Source organism: Symphalangus syndactylus, chromosome 24, assembly GCF_028878055.3.
Source record: "Symphalangus syndactylus isolate Jambi chromosome 24, NHGRI_mSymSyn1-v2.1_pri, whole genome shotgun sequence".
Classification (NCBI taxonomy): Eukaryota; Metazoa; Chordata; class Mammalia; order Primates; family Hylobatidae; genus Symphalangus; species Symphalangus syndactylus.
The window spans coordinates 35,298,971-35,319,232 of NC_072446.2; the positions used below are offsets into that span (position 1 = coordinate 35,298,971).

General features: G+C 49.6%; 1 protein-coding gene across 3 annotated transcripts; it reads left to right on the forward strand.

Annotated features, from left to right (window-relative positions):
- The first annotated feature begins 280 nt into the window (after positions 1-280).
- On the forward strand, positions 281-10,949 carry GHRH (growth hormone releasing hormone). Of its 3 annotated transcripts, none has more exons than XM_055266009.2 (5): positions 281-351; positions 5,182-5,283; positions 5,592-5,696; positions 7,747-7,866; positions 10,712-10,949. In XM_055266009.2, exons 2-5 carry the CDS (start codon positions 5,201-5,203, stop codon positions 10,728-10,730), a joined length of 327 nt encoding a protein of 108 aa, XP_055121984.1. In that variant the 5' UTR covers positions 281-351; positions 5,182-5,200; the 3' UTR covers positions 10,731-10,949. The 3 variants fall into 3 exon arrangements, with proteins under 3 accessions (XP_055121984.1, XP_063489914.1, XP_063489913.1); XM_063633844.1 differs by having other exon boundaries at positions 10,715-10,949; XM_063633843.1 differs by lacking the exon at positions 281-351 and having other exon boundaries at positions 5,130-5,283; positions 10,712-10,841.
- Positions 10,950-20,262: the final 9,313 nt, after the last annotated feature.

Here is a 20,262-nt window from a genome sequence, read left to right on the forward strand (position 1 = left end):
AGCCAAGTTCTCCAATCACTATTATAGCAGTATATATTCTCTATATCCTCTTGGAATAATGTTACAACTTTGTACTCTGTCCACCCTGTCAAAGATAAAGGGAGGCTTTACCAGGAGTCTAAGTTTGCAAGAGGCCAAACCTCTTTCACCAATAGGGTTTGTCAGTGTGATGTGATGCTAAAAACAGTCCTTTGATTGACTTGTGGGTAATTGATTCTCTGACGCTAACAACGCTTAGGAAAATGAAGGGATAAATGATGGGAACGCCAGGCGGCTGCCGGAGCAAACACACAGCCCAGGGCCCCTGGATTTGAGCAGTGCCTCGGAGCAGAGGGAGATCTGCATCATCAGGTGAGAGGGGTGGCCCTGGGGGGCTAGGCTGGGTGGGGGTAAGAAAAGTTAACCTTCTCACCAACTCAGAAACACTGAGTCCAAGAGGCCCACTGCCATCCTCTTTGCCCATGGACTGGTGAGTACATTTGAGCCCCTCTCTGGATAAAATCACCCCTCAGTAGGGGCTCTGGAATAGGGTTTTGATGGTGCCGTTTGGGGCTTGTCTTAACTTGGGCGCGTGGCAGACTGGCTCCAGGTGTCTGTTGCAGGTGGTGAGGTCTCAGTGCTCCTTTGAGGGTGCGTGGGCAGGCTTCAGGGGCAAATGTGAGTTGGCTCGATTTTCCTGTCGGCGATGGGATTCTGCCACGGATCAGAGATGAGCCAAGTGGCTGTGCAAATCAATACTGCTCATTGATCACTCAGAACTGATTCAATGTCATTGCCGGGAAATTGATAACATTTTGCTTTCTTGCTCAATTGCAGCCACACTCTTTACTCCAGGTTTTAGACACAATTATCTGCCTTTGGAGTCCTCCGCTACCCCACGACTGTCTCCTGATCCTTGCTTTAATGGTCCTGAAGTATTTGTGTCTTTCACCGTAGACTGCCTCAAACCCCTTCTGGAAGGAGGTGGAGTGTCACTCTTTTGAATGACAGTTCAAGATGCTTCCTCATTAAAAACTTAGATTTCTTTTAACTTGGAATGCTGTCGCTGAAACAGTTTATAAACCAGATCAGGAAGTCTATGCTTTGGGGTGCTCAAATTTCAAAGGGGATATTCAAGGAAGGTTAAAGATATTCTTTCCCTGGGTTTTCACAAATGGCCTTGCGAATTTGGGTGCTTGAGATCTGACGTCGGTCGTTAGCTGCAGGTGAATCTGCGAAATTCTCCTGGCATTCCTGGCATGAAGGCTGGCAAAAGGTGCCAACGGATGTAGATCAAGTGCCCGTTTATCCTGAATCTAGGCAATCTCAAGTACATCTAATCACAGAATCAGTAAGCACTGCAGGAAGCTAACCGATGATCATAATGATAGATTATAAACTCTGGAGTGCCTTCAGTCATCAGAGTTGTCAGCAATGCTATTGGGCTCGGCTACACTTCATTCAGTGAATTTTGACTCCTTAAGTTGTCATGTGGAATGTGTCTGTTGACAGCTATTTTATTTTATTCTTTGAGATAGGGTCTTGCTCTGACACTTAAGCTACTGTGCAGTGGCACTATCATGGATCACTACAGCCTTAACCTCCCGGGCTCAAGCAATCCTCCCACATCAGCCTCCAGAGTAGCTGGGACCAGAGGCATGTGCCACCACGCCTAGATAAGTTCTGTTTTGTTTTGTTTTGTTTTGTAGAGATGGGGTCTCGCTATGTTACTCAGGCTGGAGCTATTTTATCCTTAGTGACATAACCTCTATTCTTCTTATCTTACCCTACACTGGATAATTCTTGTTTCCCCTTTTCATCCAGTGGGATCTGCAAACCCATGCATTCGGTTCTCATAGCTCAGAGGTTGCCGTGGTGTCTTGACCTATGCCTGGGGCACAGGATTTATGGCAAATGTTGAGCCTCTTGGTTAACTTGTGCAGTTACTGAGCCTTATCTTGAACGAACGGGGTATTGTGTTTACTAAGACTTGCCCTCCCCACCAAAGTCTGACCTCCTATAAGGTTGTTTTCAACTCCCTGAGACTACTGGGTGTGCATAGGGAGCGGCCGATCAAGCAGGTGTTCCTGTTTGTTCCCGTTCTTTCTTCCCCAGAGGCCCAACAACAAAGAGCAAGAAGCTTTCCTCTTTTTCAGACCCTTTCCCACGTGCAGGTGATGGAGGCTGAGGCTCCCTGTGAATGGGGAATACTGTGAATAGAGCATTGTACCTGGGAGGCTGCTGCATGGAGCTGAAGGAAGTCTGCTGGCCTGGGAATGAGGAGGCCCATTCTGAAGTGCCCACTCCAAAACTAATTTGATGGAGGACCATGGAAAATGTCCTTGTCCTCTCTAGGCTCTTTTCCTTGGCTGTAAGAGGAGCACGGGGATGCCTGCTCCAGAGGGAGAGTGCAAGGATGGGTGTTGGAGCCTGATAGGGCACAGGGGCTGGGAATCACTTGTGCCAGCCCTTGGGAGAAGGGGCAGGCAGAGGGAGAGCTTAAGCCAAGAGAAGGGGTTTAAGCTTTATTCTGGAGGGAGTGGGGAGCCAATGGCTTCTGAGCAGGGGAGGGAGGTGATTGGGGACCTAGACCTGCCTGAATCTTTAAAAGGTCAGCAGCAAAGAAGGCAAGAAAGCCAGGCTGCAGCTGGGAAACAGAAAAGGCAGTGGTTTCTGTCAAGGGGCCCTGCTTGCATCCAAAGATCTCCCAGCTTAGGAAATTCCACTTCCGGAGAGGCAGCCTGGACCAGGTGGGGAGAAGGGGGACCAGACGTGGTATGGTGCGATGAGGAGGACTGAAGCCTGCCGAGCCTTGGTCTGAGGAACAAAAGCTTAAGTCAGACATGCGGAATGTATCTAAAGGGCCAGTCGTGTGGCTGCAGGTGCAGAGGCTCCGGCCCGGCAGGCGGATGTTACACAGCCAGCCCTCGGGGCAGATCCCACGTTCTCATCTTTTCTCTAGCCCCAGTCCTTACCGGAACAGCAGAGGCTTAACAAATATTTGCAGGAGAAGGAGATTTGGGCTTGACATGATGAGACAAACTTCCTAACAATAAGAACTGCCTGGGCCGGGCACTGTGGCTCATGCCTGTAATCTCAGCTCTTTGGGAGGCTGAGGTGGGGGGATCACTTAAGCCCAGGGGTTTGAAACCAGCCTCGGCAATATAGTGAGACTTTGTCTTTACAAAAAAATTTCAAAATTAGCTGGGCATAATGGCACATGCCTGCTGCCCCAGCTACTCAGGAGGCTGAGGCAGGAGGACTGCTTGAGCCCAGGAGTTTGAGGCTGCAGTGAGCTATGATTGCACCACTGCACCTCAGCCTGGGCCACAGAGTGAGACCCTCTCTCAAAATAAATAAATAAAGAACCACCTGGAAATAAGCTCCCGGGCCTGGGGGTAGTGAGCTCCCTGTCATTCGCTGGCAGCAAGTGCTCACTCGAGCAGGAAGTGGAGGACGGCCAGTGTGCGTGTTGTGGGGATGCTCGTGTCGTGGAGGGAGGGGCTGACCACTGAGGCCTGGGCTGCTGCTCCCTCCAGCTCTGCAGGTGCAGGGTCTCAGGATGCAGTGTGCAGGCCCCATGAGTGCTGCCTGGGGGCCCAAGGCATCCCTGGGTTAGAGGAGAATGCAGTGCCTTCAGAAAGGAGGGTGATACCCTGAGAGGGCCAGGAGAGCAAGGTGGGTTCTGCCAGTGCTGGCCCTGCCTGCCAGAACTCCTCAGCAGGACCCAGGAGCGGGAGGGAAGGAAGCCATGTGAGGAGATTGTGGGAAAGGCGGGGGTGCTGGCCATCTCCGGGGCTGGCTGGGCCTCTGGATGGATCTACACCCCCATGGAGTAGACATCCTGCTGAGAGAGGGAGAAACCCATGGGAGATGGGAGGACCCAATTCCTAGGTGGCCAGGTCCCCCGAGGCCAGCTGTGTTTCCATGCTTGGGCAGGTGTGGGCTGACAGCAGTAGCACTTGCCCCGGCGGAGGCGGGCTCTGTCCCCTGCTTGCTGTTTTTCCCCTAATTGCAGAGCACGGTGTCCGCAGGCCCCAATTAAGGGTAGTTACAGGAACTATGAGATGACTACACCACGCTGGCTCCCCCAGCTCTTCGGTCTCTTCCAGGACTAAAACTCTTCAGCGAAATCTAAGCGTCTGGAGCAAGACTTAGAGCCCTTCTCCCCCTCTCCAACTCCAAACAAAATTAAAACAGGAAGAGCCTGCCGTATGAGAGGGTCAGTCTTAGGTAGCCACAGCAAAGGTTTCTAGAGAATTCCCTATTGATTCAGGCACCTCACTTCACCAGATCCTTACAGGAGCCGAAGTAGGAGTCTAGTTACCATCTCGGTTTTATGGCCGGGGAAAATAAGGCTCAGAGAGGTGAAGCCACTTGTCCTGGGACACACAGCTAATGACAGCAGAGCCAGGATTGAACTTCCAGTTTGTCTGACTCAGAGCTGAGCAATTACCCTTGCTGCCTGCTGTCACTGCCACACTGGATGGGGTTGAATGAGGGGCACTGAGAGAAGGTTCTTTGACCTTCCCCATTCCTTGCTAAGGGATCCCATTTATTTTATTTAATTTTTTTTTTTTTTTTTTTTTTTTTTTTTGAGACAGAGTCTCACTTTGTCACCCAGCGTGGAGTGCATGGGACGATCTTGGCTCACTGCAACTTCCACCTCCTGGGTTCAAGGGATTCTCGTGCCTCAGCCTCCCAAGTAGCTGGGATTACAGGCACACGCCACCACTCCTGTCTCATTTTTGTAATTTTAGTAAAGATGGGGTTTCACCAGGTTGGCCAGGCCGGTCTCAAACTCCTGGCCTCAGATGATCGGCCTACCTCAGCCTCCCAAAGTGCTGGGATTACAGGCGTAAGCCACCGTGCCTGGCCCCAAATCCTACTTCTAATGCCTTATGGTAAGGGGAAATTTCCCTACTATCACTGGTTTTCGGTTCAACCCTATGTGGTTGGCAGGGGAGCTCCATCATGCCCATTCTACAGATGGAGAAAATGAAGTCAGAGCAGGTGGCTGGCAGAGGCAGAATGTGAACTCAGGTCTGTCTGACTTCCAGCCTCTGGGTTCTTTTTCCCATCCCACAGCTTCCAAAAACCAAGGACCAAGGCTTGCCATGGAGCCAAGCCCAGGGCTGGGCCAGTGAAGGCCATCCCGATGGCTGTGGCTATACCTGACCATCCCCTCCTGTCACTCTGCAGGTGCCACCCTGGGTGAAGGATGCCACTCTGGGTGTTCTTCTTTGTGATCCTCACCCTCAGCAGCAGCTCCCACTGCTCCCCACCTCCCCCTTTGACCCTCAGGTAAGCAGCCCCTGGGGAAAGTTCCCACCACTCCCAAGCCATCCCTGCCATGGGGCAGGCGTTAGTGAATGCAGACTCAGCCCATCAACTGGGCCCTGGCTATGTCTCCAGGCAGCACCCACTGCCCATCCTTGCAGAGGAGGCAGACACAGCTTCACAGAGGTCACTCAGAGGGGTCTGAGTCTCTCTTGGGGTGAGTGGGACAGATGGCAACAGAAGGATCTTGCAGAGACATGGCAAGTGCTGCTGCGACTGTCCTCTCGCCTGGCCTCCACCCCGCCCTCTGACCCCTGACTCCTTCTGCACAGGATGCGGCGGTATGCAGATGCCATCTTCACCAACAGCTACCGGAAGGTGCTGGGCCAGCTGTCCGCCCGCAAGCTGCTCCAGGACATCATGAGCAGGCAGCAGGGGTAAGCAGGAGTTCTAGTGATTTCTTCCCACACCCTGCAGCAGAGTCTCCAGGAGCTTGTTCCCTACGGAGGACCAGGGACCAATTCAGATCTCTTCCTTGGCACAGCAAGTGTCATTTCTGGACTTTCCATAGCAAAAGGGTTCCAGTGCTAAACCTCAGCTTACCTCCACACCTACCACGTGCCTCTTCCGGCTAGGCTCCGACGGTAACCACACTGGTAGTAGCTACCATTTAATCACGACTCCATGCCAAAAACAAAGGCTCTGCCCTGGGACATTTACAGACACTTGGCACAGTGCTGGGCACACAGGATGCCCTTGGTAGTGTCAGCTACTATTATTCTTAGTTTCTTGCTTTCTTTGTTTTAGAGACAGGGTCTCGTTCTGTTGCCCAGGCTGGAGTACAGTGGAATGATCATGCCTCATTGTAACCTCAAATGCCTGGACTCAAGCAACCCTCCCATCTTAGCCTCCCAAGTAGCTGGGACTACCAGTGTGCACCACCACAACTGACTATTTTATTTTTTGTAGAGATGGGGTCTCACTATGTTGCCCAGGCTGGTCTCGAACTCCTGGCCTCAAGCGATCCTCCCACCTTGGCCTCCCAAAGCATTGGGATTACAGTTGTGAGCCACCTTGACCAGCTTTTAGTTTCTTCTTTAATCTTCGTAACAACTCTTATCCCCATTGTACAGCGTTAATAGCTTTTTTTTTTTTTTTTTTGAGATGGAGTCTCCCTCTGTCCCCCAGGCTGGAGTGCAGTGGCACAATCTCAGCTCACTGCAAGCTCCGCCTCCCAGGTTCACACCATTCTCCTGACTCAGCCTCCTGAGTAGCTGAGACTACAGGCGCCTGCCACCATGCCCGGCTAATTTTTTGTATATTTTAGTAGAGACGGGGTTTCACCGTGTTAGCCAGGATGGTCTCGATCTCCTGACCTCGTGATCTGCCCGCCTCGGCCTCCCAAAGTGCGGGGATTACAGGCGTGAGCCACTGCGCCCTGGCCCAGGGTTAATAGCTTTTAAAGGACACACAAAGAGTGGCAGAGTTTGGAGCCAAACTGCCTGACTCTATAGCCTGTATGTTTTTTAGTTTTTACTTTGAAAAAAATCTCAAACTTACAAAAAAGTTGCAACAAAAGCACAATGGACTTCCATATACCCTTCCAATTCCTAACATTTTATCACATTTGCTTACTCTGTATCTATAGCTAGATACAGATACATACACACAGAAACACATATGCACATTAAGTATTGTTATCATTTTTGCTGAACCATTTGAGAGTAAATTGCAGTCATCATGACCCTTTACTCTTAGGTACTTCTATATGTGTTTCCTAATACCTAACCAAAGGACATCGCCTTACATAATCATAATTATCAATTATAATCCATATTCAAATTTTACCAGTTGTCCCAAAATGTCCTTTATAACAATTATTTCTTTTTCTGATCTGGGACCCAATCCAGGGTCATGGATACCATTTAGTTGTCATGTCTCTTCAGTTTCTTTTAATCTGGAATCGTTCCTCAGTCTTTCATGACATTGACAGTTTTCATTAGTAAAGGCTAATGATTTATAGAATGTCCCTCATGTTGAATTTGCCAGACATATCCCCATGATTAGGGGATGCATTCCTCTAATGATGATTAGAGGAATCAGGTGATGCATTCACAGAAGTAGTGTTGTGTCCTTCTCAGTGCCTGGTATCAGGAGGCACAGGATGGCAATTTGTGCCATTATTGGTGGATTATTGGTAGATGGTAACTTCGATCAGTTGGTTAACATGGTGTCTGCTAGGTTTCTCCTCTATAAAGTTATTTTTCCCTCTATAATTAATAATCTGTGGGGAGATGTTTTGCAACTGTGTATACTTGTACTTCTGTGCTCTTCACTACTATATATACTGCCTCCCTAAGTGTGGCTGAGTCTACTTCAGTTGGGTAGAAGAGTCCACACCAGATATTGAAATAGGCATAGGGATATACCCCTGCCTCTCCACATCCTACCCAAATAGCAACTAGTTCTCTTTTTCTAACCACACAGAGAGAGCAACCAAGAGCGAGGAGCAAGGGCACGGCTTGGCCGTCAGGTAGACGGCATGTGGGCAGAACAAAAGCAAATGGAATTGGAGAGCATCCTGGTGGCCCTGCTGCAGAAGCACAGGTATGGGTGTGTGTGCATGTGTGCATCTAGGGACTTCAGGGCTTCCTACCCTGTGGTTTGCCGGGAAAAGGAAAAAATCCACCCCTTTCTGAAGGTATGGGGCTCTGCCAAACAAACCAAGAACAAGGACCCTCCTGACAGACATTAAGAACTAGGATAGTGGCTGGGTATGGTGGCTCACGCCTGTAATCCCAACACTTTGGGAGGCCGAGGTGGGTGGATCATCTGAGGTCAGGAGTTCAAGACCAACCTGGCCAACATGGCAAAACCCTGTCTCTATTACAAATACAAAAATTAGCCAGGTGTAGTGGCTCACACCTGTAATCCCAGCCACTTGGGAAGCTGAGGCAGGAGAATCGCTTGAAGCTGGGAGGCAGAGGTTGCAGTGAGCTGAGATCGCACCATTGCACTCCAGCCTGGGCGACAGAGCAAGACTCTGTCTAAAAAAAATAAAAAAAGAACTAGGGGAGTGCCCGGGTGCGGTGGCTCATGCCTATAATCCCAGCACTTTGGGAGGCTGATGGAGAAGGATCACTTGAGGCCAGGAGTTTGAGACCAGCTTGCCCAATATAGTGAGATCCCGTCTCAATCAATCAATCAATCAATCAATCAATATTAGGAGAGTTCTTTAGTCATGAAGGGTGGAAAGTGTCTGATGGAGACCGCATCTTATCCATGGCTGTATCCCAGTGCGGAGCCAGAGGCCAGGCTCAGTGTCCATGCCCAAAAATGTTACTCACTGAATGGTTCCGTGATACGGCCCAGAAATCTGAATTTTAACAGGTGTCCCCAAGGATTCAGCTGCAGGTGAACTGACAGGTATGCTCTGGATCCCTTGCCAAGTTCAAAAAACTATCAAGCCAAAGACAGACCAGCTCTCCCACACCCTGTGGTAGATGAGTGTGTGCAGACACGTGATCAGCCGACAAGAGACGTGATGACTGTCGTTCCCCAGCTCACTGGCCCTCACGTTTCTCCTGGGAGTCTACAGAGGAGGAAAAGTGAGGCAAAGAGGGGGCGGCAGCTGGCCCCAAGTCAGGGACTGGCAGGCCCAGACCTGTTTTGCCTCCCTGGAACTTCTTTGCACAAAGCCCCCACTTCATGGGCAAAGTTTCCCAAAAATGTCGTGGCTGTTTGGAGAAACTCTGCTGGGGTTTAGAGCCTGATTTGTTGTTGTTGTTGAGATGGAGTTTCACTCTCATCACCCAGGCTGAAGTGCAGTGGCGAGATCTCAGCTCACTGCAGCCTCTGCCTCCAGGTTTCAAGTGATTCTCAGCCTCCCGAGTAGCTGGGATTACAGGCGCCTGCCACCATGCCCGGCTGATTTTTGTACTTTCAGTAGAGACAGGGTTTCACCATGTTGGCCAGGCTGGTCTTGAACTCCTGACCTCAGGTGATCTGCCCTCCTTGGCCTCCCCAAGTGCTGGGAATACAGGCACCCGCCACCACACCTGGCTAATTTTTTGTCGTTTACTAGAGATGGGGTTTCACCATGCTGGCCAGGCTGGTCTCAAACTCCTGACCTCAGGTGATCCACCTTCCTTGGCCTCCCAAAGTGCTGAGATCACAGGCATGAGCCACCGCACCCGGCCTAGAGCCTGATTTAACTGCGAGCACAAGAAGGTCCCAGTGTGGCTCTGCTGGGCACTTGTGGTCCAACCTATTAAGCAAATCCACTTCCCAGCAGAGCTCTCCATGGCCTCTCTCATCTTCTTCCCAACCCCATTAGACACCACCAGCCCAGAGATTTCACCACCTACAAGCAGCATCAGGCCTACGGCAGATGACGGGAGGGGCGACAACCAGTCTGGGAGGCAGGAAGAACACCTGGGCCCCAGGACTGTTTCCGCAACTAGCGGTACAGCAACACACTTCTTAGTTTCGACTCTGTGAAAGGAGGGGTTAGCTCTTACCATCTCTAGGGTCCGCAAGACTAGAGTTCAAAAATAATGTCTCTAAGAAGAATGCCTCCTCTGTGCCTCACAGGCTGGGATTAGGTAATTGTTCACCTGCTATGGCTCTCATCAGGCCCCGGTAGGGTGGACGGCTCCATGGAGGGCTAATCCTAAGAATGCAGGCTTTGTTCCCGCAAGTTAAAAGCCAGAGGCTTCACGGACATTGAAATCATAGAGCCCGCAGAGCTGGCAGGATGGGCCCCGAAGGCTGCTACAGCTATTGTTCCCCCTTCAGCTCGACCGCTGCAAATACCAGGATATCACTGGTGAGCAGGAATAAGTTCCTGCTTTAGAGTGCAGAGTACAGCCATGTGACAGATGGCACACTTTTGCACCCATCATACATTGTGTCCATGTAACAGCCCTGTAAGGAAACTGAGGCTCGGGTTTAGCCATCCTCCCACCCCTGTAAAGACCACCCAGTGACTATGACATGACACGCTCTGGACCGGAGGCATAGCAGGGTACAGGAGGGCAGCGACCCCTGCTCTCATGGAATTCATAACGCACCAAAGCGGCAAGGAACTAGACACGTTCTTGTACAGTCAATTACTTCACTGTGATGAGCGGGAAGAGATGCTGGGGAGTGGTGATGGTGAGGCTGGGGGAACGCTGAGCCTGTCTGGGGATTAGAGGAAGCTTCTTCAAGGGGAAGTGACTGGCCCAGGGTCTCGGTGGGAGTTGGCTGGCAGAGCAGAGAGCAGGGGCTAAGCCTGGGACTCGCCTTGCTGGCACGCTTGCGCATCCTTCCCTCCACCCCACACTGCCTCTTTTGGAATCCAAAAGGCCAGCTCTTGCCACGGGAGCACCCGTCACCCTGGTTCCATGCATCCCACTCTAGCCACCCTTACTTCAGTTCCCTGGATTGAGTTTGATCTTTCTTTCTGCAGCAGGAACTCCCAGGGATGAAGATTCCTCCTGTGACCCGGGCTACCTGTAGCCAAAACGCAACTGGATCCAGTTAATCCTCTTTCATTTCTGACCCACTTTTTCCTTTGTAAATACAATAAAATTCCCCCATACCGGTGTGCATTTAAATGTTCTTTTCTCTTCAGCCTAATTTTTTATGTGTTTTACATAGTTACATTTCCCAAAGTGGTATTACGAGGTATAATTTTTTTAAAGCTAACATTTACCAAGCACGCAGAGTGCAAACCAGGCAGCTTCATGCATAGAATCTCATATGCTCCTTACACAGGCTGATGGGGGGTATTGGCATCCTCCTCCTTTCACAGACAAGGAACTGAGGCACAGAAAGTGTAACCAAATTGCCCACAGTCACACCTGGCAAATGAGAGCGCTGGGATTCAAATCCAGGCAAGTCCAACTCAGAACCAGCTCTTAACCACATTCAACTAACTTCGATCAAAGTCATCCTTCACCCACGTGTGATTTGCTCTTCTATAAGCAATACCACTTATTGATTCAACAAACTTTTTTTTTTTTTTGAGACAGAGTTTCACTCTTGTTGCCCAGGCTGAAGTGCAATGGCATGATCTCGGCTCACCACAACCTCCGCCTCCCGGGTTCAAGTGTTTCTCCTGCCTGAGCCTCCCGAGTAGCTGGGATTACAGGCATGTGCCACCAAGCCCAGCTAATTTTGTATTTTTAGTAGAGATGGGGTTTCTCCATGTTGGTCAGGCTGGTCTCGAACTCCTGACCTCAGGTGATCTGCCTGCCTCGGCCTCCCAAAGTGTTGGGATTACAGGCGTGAGCCACCGAAACCGGGCTTCATTCAACAAACATTAATAGAACACCCACTCTGTGCCAGGTACTGTTCTGGGCGCTGGAGAGATAGTCACAAACAAAGTCCCTGACCTTATAGAGCTTATATTCCAATGCGTGTGTGGTGGGGGAGAGAATAATAAACACAAGTCAATATAGAATATGTCAGATGTTGGCAAGTGCAAAGGATAAAGCTTTAAAGGGCCAGGGAGTGCTGGGGGTATAATTTGATCTACACTGTGTATATGTGAAGGCCTCACTGATGATGTGACATTTGAGTAAAGACCTGAGGAAGAGAGGGAGTTGGCTTTGTAAATATCAGAGTAAAGAACATTCCAGGCAGAGTGAAAACTCAACAAAGGCTTGGAGGCAGGAGTGTGGAAGGAGGGCTAGCAAGGGGATCAATGTGGCTACCTAGGCCAGAGCAAGGATGTCAGTGGAAAGAAGAGTCCTGGAGGAGCAGGAGGCCAGCTCATGGGGACACTTGGAGGTGTTAAAAAAAAAAAAAAAAAAGTAACAAATTGACTCTTTAGTTTTTTTTTTTTTTTTTTTTTTTTTGAGATGGAGTCTCACTCTGTTGCCCAGGCTGGAGTGCACTGGCACTATCTCGGCTCACTGCAACCTCCACCGCCAGGGTTCAAGTGATTCTCCTGCCTCAGCCTCCCAAGTAGCTGGGATTACAGGCATGTGCCACCACACCCAGCTAATTTTTGTATTTTTTTTAGTAGAGACAGGGTTATGCCAGGTTGGCCAGGCTGGCCCTGAACTCCTGACCTCAGGTGATCCACCCGCCTCAGACTCCCAAAGTGCTGGGATTACAGGCGTGAGCCACCACCCCCAACCCAAATAGAGTTTTAAAGATTGAATTGGCTTTTGTTAGCAGTTCATGAACTGGGCAGCATCCTGAGGGGGACTCTGATAAGCTGAGTGGGAGTGGGCCTTACAGGCAAAAAGGGGCTGAAGAAGCAGAAACAGGGCATGAAAAGCAGATTGGTCATTTCAAAGTTACCTTCCTTCTGGGGTTAAAGCAGAGGGGACTTCCTGATTATGCAAGCTAAAGTAGACTGGACCCCTTCCTTTTTTTTTTGAGACAGAGTCTCACTTTGTCGCCCAGGCTGGAGTGTGGTGGCATGATCTCAGCTCACTGCAACCTCTGCCTCCCGGGTTCAAGCGATTCTCCTGCCTCAGCCTCCCGAGTAGCTGGGATTACAGACACCTGCCACTACGCCTGGCTAATTTTTGTATTTTTAGTAAGACGGTTTCACCATGTTGGCCAGCCTGGTCTCATACTCCTGACCTCAGGTGATCCACCCGCCTCAGCCTCCCAAAGTGCTGGGATTACAGGCGTGAGCCACTGTGCCTGTCCCAACTGGACCCCTTCTGATTGGCTGCTGTAAATCTCATATTTTAGAAAACTGGACCATTTTAAAGTTCTGTTTGATGACATGGCACTTAGTATGTCATGAGTGACTCTATTCTGGTTGGGTCTGGTTTGTTGGGGCCCGCCTAGTGCAAGAGCTCAGTTCAAAACAGCGGCCTCCCATAAATGTTCTTTAACAAGGTCACAGTAAGGATTTGGATCCCACATTTGGTGAGATGAAAGCCATAGTGGAGTTTAAGCAGAATGACATGCTGTGACCTATGCTGAAAATCACTCTGAGAAATGGTCAAACTCCAGATACATTCTTAGGGCAGAAGCCACTTGCTGACAGACAGGGTGTAGGGAATGAGGAGAAGTCAAGAATGACTCCCAAGTTTTTGGCCCGAGGATGGAGGATGGGAGGATGGAGGATGGGAGGATGGAGTTGCCAATTAGCAGCTTTGGGGGTTGGGGGAATATTAAGAGTTTAGGTTTGAATGTTGAGTGTGAGGTGCCTATGAAAGGTCCAAGTGAGGAAGTTGAGTAGGCACATGGCTGTACAGGTCCTAGTTCAGGACAGAGTCCCCTGAGTTCAGGCGAGACGTCTGGACAGCTGGTTTGGTTGGTAGTTGTCACCATTTAGACAGTTGGTCTTTAAAGTCAAAATACTAGTTAGATTACTAAGGAAGAATATAGAAAGAGTAAAATCCAGGGACTGATCCCCCGAAACCCTACATTTAAAGTTTGGAAGAGGGCCGGGTGCAGTGGCTCACGCCTGTAATCCTAGCACTTTGGGAGGCCAAGGCAGGTGGATCACTTGAAGCCAGGAGTTCAAGACCAGCCTGGCCAACATGGCGAAACCCTATCTCTACTAAAAATACAAAAATTAGCCAGGCATGGTGGCGCATGCTTGTAATCCCAGCTATTCAGGAGGCTGAGGCAGGAGAATCACTTGAACCTGGGAGGCGGAGCTTGCAGTGAGCCAAAATTGCACCACTGCACTCCAGCCTGGGCGACAGAGCAAGACCGTCTCAAAAAAAAAAAAAAAGTTTTGAGGAAAGATGAGGAACCAGCAAAGGAAGCTGAGAAGTAGCAGGCAGTGAAGTAACAGGAAAACCACTTCACAGAAGAATCCCAGAAGCCAAATGAAGAGTGTTTCTAGAAGAAAGGGGTGACCTGCTCTGCTAAATGCTGCTGATGGGACAAGTCAGTTGAGAACTGACCATGGAAGTGACCGTGGAAGCCACTGATGACCTTGGCAAAGAGAAATCAGGTGAAGTGGTGAAGGCCAAAGTCTGATTTGAGTGGGAGAAATGGGAGAAGAGGAATCAGAGCTGGTGAGTATAGACTTATAGGGTGGCCCCTAGACATATGTGGCTAATGAACACTTGAAATGTAGCGGGTACAAACTGAGATGTACTTTAAGTATAAAATAAACACTGGATTTAGGCTGGGGCATGGTGGCTCATGCCTGCAATCCCAGCATTTTGGGGAGGCCAAGGAGGGAGGATCACTTGAGGATAGGAGTTCAAGACTAGCCTGGGCAACATAGCCAGACTCTGCCTCTACAAATAAAAATTCAAAAAAAAATTAGCCAGGCATGGTGACACACACCTGCAGTCCCAGATACCTGGGAGGCTGAGGTGGGAGAATTGTTGGGCCCAGGAGTTTGAGGCTGTGGTGAACTGTTATTGTACCACTGCACTCCAGCCTGGGCAACAGAGTGAGACTCTGTCTCTAAAAAAATAAATAAATAAAACAAAGCACCCCACAGATTAAAGGTCCAAGTAAGGAATCACTCAGATTTAATACGAAAAAATACAAAATACCTCAGTATTTTTACACTGATCACATATTAAAATGATATTTTAGATATACTGGGTTAAATAAAATATATTAAAATTAATTTCACTTGTTTCTTTTTAACTTTTTTATCATGGTTTCCAGAAAATGTAAAATCACCTATGTAGCTTGCTTTGTATTTCTATTGGACAGCACTGGTAGAGATGATTTTTTTGAGAAATTTTGCTATAAAGGGAAGCAGAGAACTGGAGCCACTGACCCGAGGCCACTGCATCAGTGATTACCCAACTTTTGCTATTCATGAGCCATTTTATCTGGGCCAAATATCCCCACACATCACCTACCTTCTGCGTGCCTCTGATCAGAATCTGTGAATTTTTCTGGGGTGACTGAAATGTTCTATATTTCGATTTGGGTGGTGGTTATACCAGTGTTGTTACATATAAAAATTCATTGAGTTGTTCACTTAGGATCTGTGCATTTTGCTGTACGTAAATTAAACCTAAAAAAAAACTGACAACTGTGAAAAGTCTAGATGATGGGATGTCTGTTTTGATTTAAAAAGTGCAAAAAGAGAGGCCAGGTGCAGTGGGTCAAGTCTGTAATCCCAGCACTTTGGGAGGCCGAGGCGGGCAGATCATTTGAGGTCAGGAGTTCGAGACAAGCCTGGGTAACATGCTGAAACCCCACCTCTACTAAAAATACAAAAATTGGCCGAGTGTGGTGGCATGTGCCTGTAATCCCAGCTACTAGGGAGGCTGAGGCAAGAGAATCAACGTGAACTCAGGAGGTGGAGGTTGCAGTGAACCGAGATCATGCCACTGTACTCCAGACTGGGTGACCGAGCAAGACTCTGTCTCAAAAAAAAAAAAAAAAGTGCAAAAAGAATCACAGCATCTTAACATTGATGGGGTGAACAGTCCCACCTCTCCATTTTGTAGCCTAAAACAGTGTCGCCAGGGAAGGAATGACCCAAGCTCGAAGGGCCTGGCAGCCAGGTCTCCAGTCTCCCAGCACCAGAACTATACAACCAACTCAGTTCCCCCCAGGGTAAAGACCACCTGCTCTCCCTGGGCGCCCGAGAAAAAAAATGTGAAGCCTGGGAAACCGTCTGCAGGGGGCCACTGAGGCGGCTCCACTGAGGAGACAATCAGAACAATGGGAGACAAAAGCCCCCTCGGAGGAAAAGGCTGGCCTTTGAGGGCAGGCGGCCCACTTCAACCAACAGAGGCAAGCACAAAGGAGGGGGCTGTGAAAGGAGGCGCGCCCGGCCTGCCCCAAGACCCCCTCCTTCCTCCCGGACCCACCTGCTCATCTCTTTCCTTGGCCCGTCCCGACAAAAGCAAAGCCGAGGGCTCTTTCAACTTCCAATTAGTTTTTCAAATAAAATAATGACTGCTGGGACCTGCTGCTACTTGTGGTTTTGGAGGTGAATGCAATTATAGGGGAAAAACCACCATGGCAACAACTCCAGTGCTCCATACCATTAACCACGGCACGAATGGCGTCCGAAAGACTCCACTTGCCCCGCAGAGGAGCTGGGAGCTTCCCACTCCCGGGAGGGTCCTACTTAAGACAGAGTGCTATTTTTCTCCCTAAAGAAATGCTCTGATCAATGGGCGACTTGTCGCTTTTAATGATAATCTCTTCTGTTTGTATTAACTTAAAGTTCACAAAGAGGCTTCCCATCCATTACTTCATTTGTTCTCTATAACAGGCCCCTGAGGAAGGCAGAGCAGGGCACATTGGCCCAGCTGGATTCAACTAGAGGTCAGATTCAACTAGAGTCGCTCCAGGTCGGCAGGACGGGACTGATGGGGTGGGGAGGGAAGGCAGCACTCTCTTGAAAAGGCTGCTTTAAGACTCCAGGCCCCTCAGGAAATGCTGGGGAAGAAATGAGGGAGCTGGGGAGTTAGTAACTTGAACTAACAGGTGAATGCAGACCTGGTACAAACTGTTGACTGGGCTCCTGTTAACATCACCTGGGAAATAATAATGACGACAATATCTGCGCTATTGAGAGCAAACACTGACTCAATGCTAAGTGTCAGGCACTGTGGTATGTGTTGTGGCTGTGGCCCCCTCTAATCCCTATAAAACCCTCAGAGGTATGATCCCCATTTTTACTGATGGGAAACCAAGGCCCATCAGGAAGGTACAAAAGGACACAAAGTAAATGGGGGAACTCAAAGCAGCTCTGACTCTAAAGCTGACGTGTCTTGTACTCCTCAGAGAAGGCCAGGCCCAGGCGCTACTGCAGTGAATCATTTGAGTGATGAATCCAGTGGATTTCATGAATTATAGGAGAGGCCTACTGTCAGCTCTGGACTCCCAGACTGTCTTGCCTATAGCAACCAGGTTCTTCCCCTCCAGCACTGCTCCAGCACTGAGAGCCGAGTCCCTTTAAGAGGCTTCGAGGCCAGGTGCAGTGGCTCCTCCCTGTAATCCTAGCACCTTGGGAGGTCGGGCAGATTGCTTGTGCTCAGGAGTACGAGACCAGCCTGGGCAACATTGCAAAATCCCATCTCTACTAAAAACACAAAAATTAGCCCAGTGTGGTGGCATGCGCCTGTAGTCCCAGCTACTCCAGAGGCTGAGGTGGGGGGATCACCTGAGCCTGGGAGGTTGAGGCTCCAGTGAGTCGTGATTGCACCACTGCATTCTGGCCTGAGCGACAGAGCAAGACCCTGTCTAAAAATAAAAAAAGGCTTTGCCCAGTGGGCAGGGTCAGACAGACAGCATATGCCTCTGCTATACCCCAATATAAAACAGGCTGGCCAGGGGTGATGGTGCATGCTTGTAGTCCCAGCTACTCAGGAGGCCGAGGCAAGAGGATCCCTTGAGTTCAAGGTCAGCCTGGGCAACATAGCAAGACCCCATCTCTTTTTTGTTTTAAAAAAGGTCCTAAGAGAAAAATCAATCCCCTTTACCACAGCCCCTAAAAGCCAAGTTTGTTCTGGCTTCTACCCCAGCAAGGATGCTGTTCCTGCCAGTGACACCCTGGCTGCTTGGCCTGCTTCCAGACGGAATGTGCCGTGCTCTTGCCCCAGAGCCTCTGCACTGGCTGATTCTCTGGCCGGAGTGCTCTTCCCCAGCTTGGCATAGATGCCTTCTCATTCTTCAGGTCTCAGCTGAGCCCTCTCAAGCCATCTAGGTAAGAACTGCTTCCTCTGAGGCCCTTCTCACACGTGTGATCACTGCTCCCTTTCTCCCTCAGCCGGCCTGCCCGTGGGCTGTACCTGGACCAAGGGCAGGGACTGGATCTGTCTTGCTCGCTGTGGTAGCTCTGGACACAGAAAACAGCCTGGCACATGGCAACGTTTACTGGGCTCTGTTCTCCAGCTCCCGTCTGAGTCTGCAGGCCAGCCCCAAACCAGCCCGGGAACCCCTTACTTAGCTGTGCCAGTAAAAAAGCTAAGTTTTTTTCTCCAAAAAGCTGTTTCCTGACTTCCTTCCCTCCAGCCACTGGCTGTCCTGTTCCCAGTGACCAGGACACCCGGCACCCTTTATACTTCCACCCTCAGGCCCTACTACCCCTGCTCCACACCACTGTCCACCAGCCCTGTACCTAGTCTGTCTTCTGGGCCTGCACAGGTCTGGTGATAGGTGGGAAGTGCCCCTGCTCTCATCCCACATGCTGCTGGCACTCTTTCCTCTCCAGTCTGAGCGGCTGAGGTCCCAGCACACCTAAGTAGGAACACTAGGAGCCGCCCAACAGCAACAGGAAGCCACCATCACCCCTTCTCCTCCGAGTCGGATAAGAAACTAAAAAGCAGAGGGTCCCAAAGGTATATGCCTATGGGAGCCAGCAGGTATCAGAGAAGCGCAGTTGCCAGGTGGACTGGCACAAGTGTTCTGTATGTGGACACCTGTGCAGGGAGGGGCTGACAAGCTGGAGCTTGCAGGCTCCATCCAAAGGGAGGAGCTGCTATTCAGTGTCAGCTGACTGCCGCCGTTCAGGAATCAGGCCCGCCATGGACAGCTCTAATTTTCTCTTTCAGGAGAATCCAGAATCCAAAACCAAGATTTTTATATAAAATCTGTCTTCAAATGTTGGCAACTTACTCAATTTTTAAAAAAAACACTACAGATCACAAGTTTGCAACCTCTGGGAAGGAGAAGCCTCCTTCCCATCTTAGAGGCATCCCTATAACTGCCCACATCATCCTCTCACCTACAGGATCCCATTCAGAACCGGCATAGAGTTCTAGAATGTTCTTTCCCTTTTTCCCAATCAAAATCCCAACTTCTTCACTGTGGTAAGGTCCAGCTAGGTTGGGAAGCAATCTGATTAAAATAAAACAACTTCCAGACCCCCAATTCAATAAATACTATGAGGATTACCATATTTCAAAAGTTAACTAAACGTATTATGTTTCAATTAATATTAAGTTGGTGCAAAAGTAATTAGGGTTTTTGCCATTCTAGAACTAGAGGCAATGGGCCAAGGCACATAACTGTAATTCAATCAGGAAAGATGCCAAGTGCTAAGCTGTGTCAGCATTCAACTCCTTTAATCCTATGAGGTAGGTAGTTATCATCTCTCTTTTACAGAAACACAAAAGGAGGTTTACGGAGGTTAAACTACTTGCCCAAGGTCCCTCACCCTAGTAAGTGGCAACACTAGGTTTGCCTGGCACCAAAGTCTACGCAGTCAACCATGCTATGCAGTATTACTTCTCTCTGTGCTATTATATAACCTCGTGTAATGGGCACAACTTCAGAGGGGGCATTCTTGAGATGTAGCCTTCTAGCCTAAAGTCACTCAAGTGGTCAGTGCTATGGTTTGAATTTGTGTCCCTTGAAAATTCACGTTGCAACAAATCCCCATGCAACAGTCTTTTTTTTCTGAGATGGAGTCTGGCTCTGTGGCCCAGGCTGGAGTGCAATGGCTCACTGCAACCTCTGCCTCCCAAGTTCAAGCTGTTCTCCTGCCTCAGCCTTCCAAGTAGCTGGGATTACAGGCACGCACCACCATGCCTGGCTAATTTTGGTTCTTTAGTAGAGACAGGGTTTCACCATATTGGCCAGGCTGGTCTCAAAACTCCTGACCTCAAGTGATCCGCCTGCCTCGGCCTTCCAAAGTGCTGGGATTACAGACAAGAGCCACCATGCCTGGCCCCAAGACAAGAGCCTTGAGCAGAGGTCCTAGCTGCAGTCCACCTGCACATTCCTGTTGTGTAGCTGTGTTCTTGCCAAGTCACACTCAGTATCTAACGTAACACAGAAAGATTCTCAAAAATGGGACTCAGCTCACAGAAAATGTTAAAGGGGATAAAAACCTATCCCCTTGGACCCCTAGAGGTCCAAATGGGGCCTTCAGATACCAACAGGGCTCCTATGCAGACAGCTGGTGCTCACTGCTGGAGAAGAAGAAAGGAAGCTGGCCTTTCCAGGCTGTTCTCAGTTCTGTTAGGAGCAAGGGGCAAGAAGGGCCAATGTGTAGGCCTGGAGAAATATGCTGGCGTCAACAGCATTTCCAACTAAGTCCTCGTGTCATATACCCAAGGACCCCACCACCCAAAAGTATGAGAATAAGCTCTCAATCAGGCC